Below are 11759 nucleotides of genomic sequence, written 5' to 3' on the forward strand. Positions count from 1 at the left end.
AATATTTGGAACTCAATAACAAAAGAGACTGTGGAAAAGTACATAAAAACAATGGCAGCAGGAATGCAAGCTGTTATCAAGGCCAAAGGAGGCCATACAAGATATGGCAAAATATATACAAAAAAGTTTTTGGTTATTATGTGTGAAAAAGGACTATTTAGTTGTTTCAGCTTCTTATTTCCCAAATAAATAACAATAACATTTTAGTTTTAAACAACTTTTTGAAAGATTTCTAAAATATTTATGTTTTCTCATTTTTATAACAGGTGGTCTAATAAATTTAAGCACATACACATATACACATATATTAAAGACACCATTACCAGCTGAAATGGATAACTTTTATTCCACTCATTGACCAATCAGCTCTCCTTAAAAACAGAAATCAGTGATCTGGGATTAACGTGGATAAATGAATGTGACATAAATTAATTATTGATTTATTATCAGGCTGTTCTTTTTATTACTGTTGAGGTCTCAGATCAATGTTAATCACACATTAGTTATCACCTTTTACCAATACATTCATTAATTGATTCATTGATGATGGTGAATGTTATTTATCCTGTCACATTTGGATAAAACAGTATGTACTATTAAATACAGCCTCTCATTCACTCATTCTGTTGTTCATCTGTCATTAACCAAGCCCTCTGATTGGTCCACGGTACTCCAGCCCTCTAATCGGTACGGGTCACTCCAGCACTCTGATTTGTTAGGGATAGTGTCAGAGGGCGTTGAGCCCCGTCCCTTCTGCTTCCTTTAACTCTTTTAAAGCCACGCCCTCGGATGAGACCACGCCCTCTGTTGAGACACCACCGCCTTTTCCACTGTCGGTTTTGGACACCTTCCCATATTGCTGCAGGGCAGAGCTTCGTCCAGTCTTCCTCCAATTAGACCTGCTCACAGACAGGAAACAGTTACTGCAGTTACCTTGCTAGTTCTACCCAGCCATGCTAACAATTCTAACTGCTAACCTTTTCTACCTGACCGTGCTAACAATGCTAATTGCTAAACATTTCAACCTAGCCGTGTTAACAATGCTAACTGCTAACCATTTATCCTCCACGTCCTCAATGGTGTCTGGCAGTGGTATGTTCAGTGTTTCAGGTAGGAAGCAGGCAAAGCAGCCGGCCAGCACCGCCGACCCTCCATACACTACGCTGGGCAGAGCAGGAAACACCTGTGGACAGGTGAGGCCAGGTAAGACAAGACTGTAGCACAGAGATTTAGACAAACATTTATTCACACATATGTCAATAAGGCTGCTGCTGTTTACGGGAGACAGCCATGGGGCAGCCATGTTGGAGAGGGGTAGTTATGACTATATGGCAGCCATGTTGGAGAGGGGTAGTTCTGACTATGTGGCAGCCATGTTGGAGAGGGGTAGTCACTGATCAAAATCAATCCAAGTCTACATCAGCAGAGGGTTGACTCAGTATTCAGTTCTGAAGTAATGACTCATATATGGTGTCACCTCATCCAGAATGAGGACTGCTGGCGCTGCCATGCTGCCGATTCTGGCCATGGTGGACACAAGACCCATTCCTGTCTGTCTGAAAATCAAACAAACAAAAAAGCAAACAAACAGGTTTAATATGGAGCATTTCCAGCAGGTTATTCAATACGGTATGCTATTATTCACATTCCTACTGTCAGAAGTATGAAAAGTCTTATAATAACTACCAAACCAGGCTAAACCAAACCAGACTGAACCAAACCAGGCTGATCCAAACCAGACTTGACCATACTACACTCAACCAAACTAGACTGAACTATACTAGACTGAACCCTACCAGACTGAGCCAAACCAGACTGAACCAATCAAGACTGAACCAAACCAGACTGATCCAAACCAGACTGAATCAAACTAGACTGAAAATAAACAGACTAAATTTAACTGGATTAAACCAAACTAGACACAACCAAACCAGACTGAACCCTACTAGACTGAACCAAACCAGATTGAACCAAACCAGGCTAAACTAAACCAGGCTATACCAAACCAGACTGAACCAAACCAGACTGAGCCAAACCAGACTGAACCAAACTAGACTTGACCATACTACACTCAACCAAACTAGACTGAACCCTACTAGACTGAACCCTACTAGACTGAACCCGACTGTACAAATCTGGACTGAATGAACCAGACCGCTTGGGAAAAACATACCCAGAGTTATAAAGGATTCAGTCTCCAGGTGAATTTCTTACAGTGTTGGAGAAACAACACTGTTGCTTTTAACCATACAGGGCTCATCTTTCCTTACCTGATGACGGTGGGGTAGAGCTCCCCAGTGTACAGGTAAACGGTGGTAAACGATGCAGAGGTGAATCCTTTACCCAGACACGCTAACGTGGTCCTGACGGTCTGCATGTCTGTGGGGTGAGGGTCAAAGGTCACTGCAGTTATCCTGTATATTTGGAGATCCCTATTCATTTTAGGTGTCTGTTGTGATTCTGTACAGATGTTTGATACCTGTCGGGACGAAGATGTTGGCGAAGATTACGAGGGCTGACAGGAAGAGGCAAGCTGCCTGAGAGACACGCCTCCCCAGGTAACTGAGCATGCCCAGAGCCATAAGTTTGGCTGGAAAGTCAACAAATCCAAAGATGATCTGCATGAGGTAGATGCTCACCTGGAGGATCAAGCAGCCAATAGGAGAAGAGGCATTAATAAGCAGCCAATAGGACAAGGGAAAGTATTCATCTCCAACCAATAGTAACTTGGATCTGGACAGCCCCTGGACTATATCATCTTGTGAAGAACTTTTAGCTTTAAGTTAGCATGATGCTGATCAGGGGACTCACCCCAAACTTCTGCAGGTCCATCGCCAAACCGTAATAGGCGAAACTGGTGGAGAACCTGCAGAGGGTAGACCCAGTGTAAATACAGGTGAGCTAGTACAGGTAAAGACCAAGTGTGAATGCAGGTGAGCTGGTAGAGGTAAGAAGGTGTGAATACAAGGGAGCAGTCACAGGTAAGACCAGATGTGAATACAGGTGAGCTTTTACAGGTAAGACTGGGTGTAAATACAGGTGAGCCTGTACAGGTGTAACTACAGGTCAGCTGTTACATATAAAACCAGGTGATACAGGTGAGATATTACAGGTGAAGACCAGGTAGGTTGGTTACCACACAGCGATGAGGCATACAGAAATCCGTCTCATCCCCGGCGTCCTCATCAGGTCGTACGCCGTGTGACCCGCTCGACTCGACTCGATCTCTTTGTTCATGTGTGAGTGAAGAACCTGGAGTGACATCATAATTGTCTGAGCTCCTGATTGGATGATTCGTCTATGATAATGTCACTAACTGATGTGCAGGTACCTCTAAGGTTAACGTGTTGACGACCTCACGCTTCCCGTTGATCCGTGCAACACGGTGCAGACTCTTTAAGGCATCCTCAGACCGACGTTTTAGAACTAACCATCGGGCCGACTCAGCATACCACCTGACCAATTAGAGACCAAACAGACCAATCAAAGACCAAATAGACCAATCAGACACCAAACAGACCAACAAGGGACTAAACAGACCAATCAGAAAACAGGAAAGGTCAAATGGAGAGTATGAAATATGAATTTGATTTTGAAAGTCATCCAAAACCAGCTTGAGGGTATGCAATATATACATATATATATATATATATATTTATGTATATATGTATATATATTTTATTTTGAAACAAACCAGCTGTAGCTGAAGAACAGGAAGTGGGGAGCACAGACCACCACCTGTATCATCCTCCAGTCTCTCAGCCAATAGGCAAGTCCGGCAAGGATCATCTGGCCAAAGGTGAAGAAGAAGGATGTGAGTGTGCCCACTAGAGTCCGCTCTTTGGTCGGGATCCACTCCACCTCTGAGACACAAATGAGTAGGGTCAATATCTATTATTGATCAGTGATTGACAGTAGATTCTCTGTTAAAGAGCTGAAGCTTTCAGTTTCCAGATGTTCAGGTATTATCATTATTATTGATCAGTGATTGACAGTGCAATATCCTCTGTTATAAACTTTAACCGGGACCTTCCATTAACAAGGAGTCTCTAACAGACAGACCAACATTGTAGGCAGACAGGGTGACAGTTACTTAGTGAGACTCCATTGAGGATGACCCCTGACACCGCCATCCCACTCAGAAACCTGAATACACAGTAGGCCGTATACGTAGGGGAGAGGGCGGAGCTACAGCCAAGAATGCCTAGCTGCAGGTATGACCAAATAAGGACAGACCGCCTCCCAAACCTGCGACAGAGGGATTCTGGTTAATTAACATGCAAAGAAAGCTGCACATTGGTTTAAAACAAGTGAGCCTGTATTTTAACAGCTTGATCAGGTGAATCTTACCTGTCTGACAGGCCTCCATAGACAATAGCTCCTGCTAAAACTCCACCCATGTAGATGGTCTGAATCATCTGTTTGAGAGGACGCAGGGAGCAGACAAGCCCCCACTGAGAAAAAAAGGATAAGACAGGGTGGTAACATTAGAAAAAAAGAAAAAAAAGAGTAAAATAAAACTTCATCAAAACCAGCAAAAACGGGTGTAAAAGAGAGGAAACACAGGGTGAACCAACAGCTTATTAGAAAAAAACATCTAAAACATCCCTATAAAAAATAAAAAGACCTACAACAGGATCACTACAACCACCAGATGACAAGCCACTAGGATAAGACATGGTAACATAGAGTAAAATAAAACTTCATCAAAACCAGCAAAAACGGGTGTAAAAGAGAGAACACAGGGTGAACCAACAGCTTATTAAGATCAAACCACCTAAAGGATCACTACAACCATCTATAAGATCACGACCATCTATAAGATCACTACGACCATCTATAAGATTACTTATAGGAGCACTGCAGTCACCTATACGATCACTACAACCACCTAAAGGATCACTACAACCATCTATAAGATCACTACGACCATCTATAAGATCACTAATAGTTACTTATAGGAGCACTGCAGTCACCTATAAGATCACTTCCAACCACCTATTAGATCCCTACAAAAACTAAAAGATCACTACAACCACCTAAAAGATCACTAAGACCACCTATAAGATCAACAACCACCTACAAGATCACTACAACCACGTATAGGTTCACTACAACCACCTACAAGATCTCTACACCACCTAAAGGATCACTACAACCACCTATAAAATCACTACGACCATCTATAAGATCACAATAGTTACTTATAGGAGAACTGCAGTCACCTATAAGATCACTACAACCACCTAAAGGATCACTACAACCATCTATAAGATCACTACGACCATCTATAAGATCACTACGACCATCTATAAGATCACAATAGTTACTTATAGGAGCACTGCAGTCACCTATACGATCACTACAACCACCTAAAGGATCACTACAACCATCTATAAGATCACTACGACCATCTATAAGATCACAATAGTTACTTATAGGAGCACTGCAGTCACCTATAAGATCACTTCAACCACCTAAAGGATCACTACAACCACTTATAAGATCACTACGACCATCTATAAGATCACTACGACCATCTATAAGATCACAATAGTTACTTATAGGAGCACTGCAGTCACCTATACGATCACTACAACCACTTATAAGATCACTACGACCATCTATAAGATCACTACGACCATCTATAAGATCACAATAGTTACTTATAGGAGCACTGCAGTCACCTATACGATCACTACAACCACCTAAAGGATCACTACAACCACTTATAAGATCACTACATCACCTAAAGGATCACTACAACCACCTAAAGGATCACTACAACCATCTAAAGGATCACTACAACCACCTATAAAATCACTACGACCATCTATAAGATCACAATAGTTACTTATAGGAGCACTGCAGTCACCTAAAGGACTGCAGTGCTCCTATAAGATCACTACAGCCACCTAAAGGATCACTACAACCACTTATAAGATCACTACAACCATCTATAAGATCACTACAACCATCTATAAGATCACTTCAACGACCATCTATAAGATCACTACGACCATCTATAAGATCAAAATAGTTACTTATAGGAGCACTGCAGTCACCTACACGATCACTACAACCACCTAAAGGATCACTACAGCCACCTAAAGGATCACTACAACCACCTAAAGGATCACTATGACCATCTATAAGATCACTACGACCATCTATAAGATCACTACATCCAACTAAAGGATCACTACAACCACTTATAAGATCACTACGACCATCTATAAGATCACTACGACCATCTATAAGATCACAATAGTTACTTATAGGAGCACTGCAGTCACCTATACGATCACTACAACCACCTAAAGGATCACTACAACCACTTATAAGATCACTACATCACCTAAAGGATCACTACAACCACCTAAAGGATCACTACAACCATCTAAAGGATCACTACAACCACCTATAAAATCACTACGACCATCTATAAGATCACAATAGTTACTTATAGGAGCACTGCAGTCACCTAAAGGACTGCAGTGCTCCTATAAGATCACTACAGCCACCTAAAGGATCACTACAACCACTTATAAGATCACTACAACCATCTATAAGATCACTACAACCATCTATAAGATCACTTCAACGACCATCCATAAGATCACTACGACCATCTATAAGATCACGATAATTACCTATAGGAGCACTGCAGTCACCTATAAGATCACTACAACCACCTAAAGGATCACTACAACCACTTATAAGATCACTACATCCACCTAAAGGATCACTACAACCACCTAAAGGATCACTACAACCATCTATAAGATCACTACATCCAACTAAAGGATCACTACAACCACCTAAAGGATCACTACAACCACTTATAAGATCACTACAACCACCTAAAGGATCACTACGACCACCTATAAGATCACTACGACCATCTATAAGATCACTACAACCATCTATAAGATCACTACAACCATCTATAAGATCACTACGACCATCTATGAGATCACTATGACCATCTATAAGATCATAATAGTTACTTATAGGAGCACTGCAGTCACCTATAAGATCACTTCAACCACCTTAAGGATCACTACAACCTCTTATAAGATCACTACAACCATCTATAAGATCACTACAACCATCTATAAGATCACTACAACCACTTATAAGATCACTACGACCATCTAAAGGATCACTACAACCATCTATAAGATCACTACGACCATCTATAAGATCACGATAATTACCTATAGGAGCACTGCATTCACCTATAAGATCACTTCAACCACCTAAAGGATCACTACAACCACCTAAAGGATCACTACAACCACTTATAAGATCACTACATCCACCTAAAGTATCACTACAACCACCTAAAGGATCACTACAACCACTTATAAGATCACTACAACCACTTATAAGATCACTACGACCATCTATAAGATCACTACGACCATCTATAAGATCACAATAGTTACTTATAGGAGCACTGCAGTCACCTATAAGATCACTTCAACCACCTAAAGGATCACTACAACCATCTATAAGATCACTACATCCACCTAAAGGATCACTACAACCACTTATAAGATCACTACAACCACTTATAAGATCACTACAACCACCTAAAGGATCACTACAACCACTTATAAGATCACTACAACCATCTATAAGATCAAGACAACCACCTACAAAGTAGCTTAAAGAACAACAAGAAACAACCATCTTTTAGGTCTCTCATACACCCTCATCAGCATAAGTGGGCGGAGTTCTTGCTCTTACCTCAGAGACTGTGGTGGCGTGGAACTCTGAGCTGTCGAAGGTCCATCCATCTAAACATTCCTCTGTTTGTATCTGGCTAGTGTTAGCTGAGCTGTTAGCTGTTAGAAGGTGCCACTGAGGCTCCACATACCTGTAGGGACAGTAGAAACAGGAAGTGACATCAGAGGCACTCAATAACTTTAATGAGAGAGGACAAATAATGTAATCCCAGTGTACCTTTTGCAGCGGTCTAGTCTATTTCCGGAAGAGTCCAGAGGAATGAAAACTCTTAGCAGCTGCTTTTCATCCACCTGAAACAACCAATTACAGTCCGCCAATCAGCTTCAACCAATTACATGACTGAAAAGCAGAAAAACAGTTGGTTGACAGTCTATCCCCTACATGTTCAAATTAGTTAGGACGATTGGTCAGGAACCACCGAGGATTTTTCACACCTGTCTGTAAATTCAGCAGTGGGTTTATTCATTCATTCATTGGTTCGTAGGTGTGACAGGTTACCTGTAGGTGTGACAGGTTACCTGTAGGTGTGACAGGTTACCTGTAGGTGTGACAGGTTACCTCTAGGTGTGACAGATTACCTGTAGGTGTGACAGGTTACCTGTAGGTGTGACAGGTTACCTGTAGGTGTGATAAGTTACCTGTAGGCATGAAATGTTACCAGTCTGTGTGACAGGTTACCTGTAGGCATGAAATGTTACCAGTCTGTGTGACAGGTTACCTGTAGGCATGAAATGTTACCTGTCTGTGTGACAGGTTACCTGTAGGCATGAAATGTTACCAGTCTGTGTGACAGGTTACCTGTAGGCATGAAATGTTACCTGTTGGTGTGACAGGATACCTGTAAGTGTGATAGGTTACCTGTAGATGTGACAGGTTTCCTGTAGGCGTGGTAGTTTGCCTGTAGGTGTGACAGGTTACCTGTAGGTGTGACAGGTTTCCCGTAGGCGTGGTAGTTTGCCTGTAGGTGTGACAGGTTACCTGTAGGTGTGACAGGTTTCCTGTAGGCGTGGTAGTTTGCCTGTAGGTGTGACAGGTTACCTGTAGGTGTGACAGGTTTCCTGTAGGCATGGTAGTTTGCCTGTAGGTGTGACAGGTTTCCTGTAGGCGTGGTAGTTTGCCTGTAGGTGTGACAGGTTACCTGTAGGTGTGACAGGTTGTAGAGGCTGTGGTTGGCGGGCAGCTTGCAGTGGTGTGCAGGGATTCCGGAGACAAAGTTGTTAAGGAGGTTCTGACTGGCCATCATTAATCCAGGTATACTGATCAGGGTCACATGGAGCCACTGGTACCTGCCAAAACCACCCACCTCCCCATCACCAAGACAAGAATAGATAGAGAGGGCTTATGACCGGCTGTGTTTGGGTAAATTTTACCATGTGAATGATAGTATGATGGATAAGTCAGATTACACATTAAAAAGATAACACCTGAATATGACAGTGCCTGCTGTCTACATGATATGGACATGTTGTCTACATAATATGGACATGCTGTCTACATGATGTGGACATGTTGTCTACATAATATGGACATGTTGTCTACATAATATGGTCATGTTGTCTACATAATATGGACATGTTGTCTACATAATATGGTCATGTTGTCTACATAATGTGGACATGTTGTCTACATGATGTGGACATGTTGTCTATATAATATGGACATGTTGTCTACATAATATGGACATGTTGTCTACATGATGTGGACATGTTGTCTATATAATATGGACATGTTGTCTACATAATATGGACATGTTGTCTACATAATATGGACATGTTGTCTACATGATGTGGACATGTTGTCTTCATAATATGGTCATGTTGTCTACATAATATGGACATATTGTCTACATGATGTGGACATGTTGTCTTCATAATATGGTCATGTTGTCTACATAATATGGACATATTGTCTACATAATATGGTCATGTTGTCTACATAATATGGTCATGTTGTCTACATAATATGGATATGTTGTCTACATGATGTGGACATGTTGTCTACATGATGTGGACATGTTGTCTACATAATATGGACATGCTGTCTACATCATGTGGACATGTTTTCTACATAATATAGACATGTTGTCTACATGATGTGGACATGTCCACATGATGTGGACATTGTCTACATAATATGGTCATGTTGTCTACATAATATGGACATGTTGTCTACATAATATGGACATGTTGTCTACATGATGTGGACATGTTGTCTACATAATATGGACATGTTGTCTACATGATGTGGACATGTTGGCTACATAATATGGACATGTTGTCTACATGATGTGGACATGTTGTCTACATAATATGGACATGTTGTCTACATAATGTGGGCATGTTGTCTACATAATTTGGACATGTCTACATAATATGGACATGTTGTCTACATGATGTGGACATGTTGTCTACATGATGTGGACATGTTGACTACATTATATGGACATGTTGTCGAGATAAAGTGAATATGTTGTCTACATAATCTGGACATGTTGTCTACATAATGTGGACATGTTGTCTACATAATATGGACATGCTGTCTACATGATATGGACATGTTGTCTACATAATATGGACATGTTGTCTACATGATGTGGACATGTTGTCTACATAATATGGACATGTTGTCTACATGATGTGGACATGTTGTCTACGTGATGTGGACATGTTGTCTACATGACATGGACATGTTGTCTACGTGATGTGGACATGTTGTCTACATAATATGGACATGCTGTCTACATAATGTGGACATGTTGTCTACATAACGTGGACATGTTGTCTACATAATATGGACATGTTGTCTACATGATGTGGACATGTTGTCTACATAATATGGACATGTTGTCTACATGATGTGGACATGTTGTCTACATGATGTGGACATATTGTCTACATAATATGGACATGTTGTTTACATGATGTGGACATGTTGTCTACATGATGTGGACATGTTGTCTACATGATGTGGACATGTTGTCTACATGATGTGGACATATTGTCTACATAATATGGACATGTTGTTTACATGATGTGGACATGTTGTCTACATGATGTGGACATATTGTCTACATAATATGGATATGTTGTCTACATGATGTGGACATGTTGTCTACATGATGTGGACATATTGTCTACATAATATGGACATGTTGTCTACATGATGTGGACATGTTGTCTACATAATATGGTCATGTTGTCTACATGATGTGGACATGTTGTCTACATGATGTGGTCATGCTGTCTCAATCAATCATATGAAAGATTTGATCACTCACCTCCTGAAGTAGATCTGAGAATCCCATGTCTGTCTTCAGTCTTAAATCCTGTTTTTTTTCTTTTATCCAAAGTTTATATGTTAAATCGTTTGGTTCATGGTTTCACACTGACATAAGAAACAACCAATAAAAAGAAGTCAGTGATTTCAGTTGGAGGACCCATTCCAACAGACAGACCCTGATAACAGACCGCCAAATTATAACAATTATTATTCATTTTCTTTTCAAATGCTGATTCTTTTTAAGAACATGCTTTTCAAAACCTTTTCTAAACTTTTCAGACCTTTCCAGAGTTTTCCAGACCTCGCTGGCTTGTAGAGAGTCAGTCCAAACTCAGCAGAGCAGCAGAGCGTTACTGTGAACTCCTTGAAGGTGGGACTTTTGTAACCCTAACCTCAGTAGAATATCAGCACAGTTAACGGCAGACTTTAACGGCAGTGTAAAAGTTTAAAGGCTAAATATTTTTCTGCAGTCTGCTGAGAGTTATTAACGGATTACTGCCTCTGAAACGCCAACAAACACAACCAAAAGAGGATTTTTTTTTCTCTGCAAATCAATGAAACATACTCACCGTGTGCAGCGCTGGCAGACTGGAGGTCAGAGAGACGGACGACGGGTGGACAGATAGACGGGTGGGCGAGTGAGAGGGAGAGAGAGGGAGGGTGGATGGATCCTGATCATTAATGAGTGACTGAAAAAGAAGGTCTGGTGTAAGAGGAACACATGT

General features: G+C 41.1%; 1 protein-coding gene across 1 annotated transcript; it reads right to left on the minus strand.

Annotated features, from left to right (window-relative positions):
* Positions 1 to 399: 399 nt before the first annotated feature.
* On the minus strand, positions 400 to 11422 carry oatx (organic anion transporter X). The gene is made up of 16 exons (XM_041801874.1): positions 11316 to 11422; positions 11033 to 11139; positions 8894 to 9058; positions 7972 to 8045; positions 7756 to 7885; positions 4351 to 4454; positions 4094 to 4248; positions 3695 to 3863; positions 3332 to 3455; positions 3137 to 3252; positions 2812 to 2866; positions 2480 to 2639; positions 2271 to 2379; positions 1478 to 1556; positions 1056 to 1183; positions 400 to 899 (listed from the first exon to the last, which is right to left on the minus strand). Exons 2-16 carry the CDS (start codon positions 11057 to 11059, stop codon positions 728 to 730), a joined length of 1767 nt encoding a protein of 588 aa, XP_041657808.1. The 5' UTR covers positions 11060 to 11139; positions 11316 to 11422; the 3' UTR covers positions 400 to 727.
* Between the last annotated feature and the right edge of the window lie 337 nt (positions 11423 to 11759).

Source organism: Cheilinus undulatus, linkage group 12 (assembly GCF_018320785.1).
Source record: "Cheilinus undulatus linkage group 12, ASM1832078v1, whole genome shotgun sequence".
In the NCBI taxonomy this organism is placed as follows: Eukaryota; Metazoa; Chordata; class Actinopteri; order Labriformes; family Labridae; genus Cheilinus; species Cheilinus undulatus.

What these genes read in the sequence shown, in the direction of transcription:
- oatx (XM_041801874.1), bottom strand. Translation starts at nt 11,059, where the DNA reads ATGGGATTCTCAGATCTACTTCAGGAG. An exon ending in CAACATCTTCGTCCCGACAG is followed by an intron (nt 2,380 to 2,479) that starts GTATCAAACATC and finishes CTCACCCCACAG; the next exon opens with ACATGCAGACCGTCAGGACC. An exon ending in CTCTACCCCACCGTCATCAG is followed by an intron (nt 1,557 to 2,270) that starts GTAAGGAAAGAT and finishes TTTGATTTTCAG; the next exon opens with ACAGACAGGAATGGGTCTTG.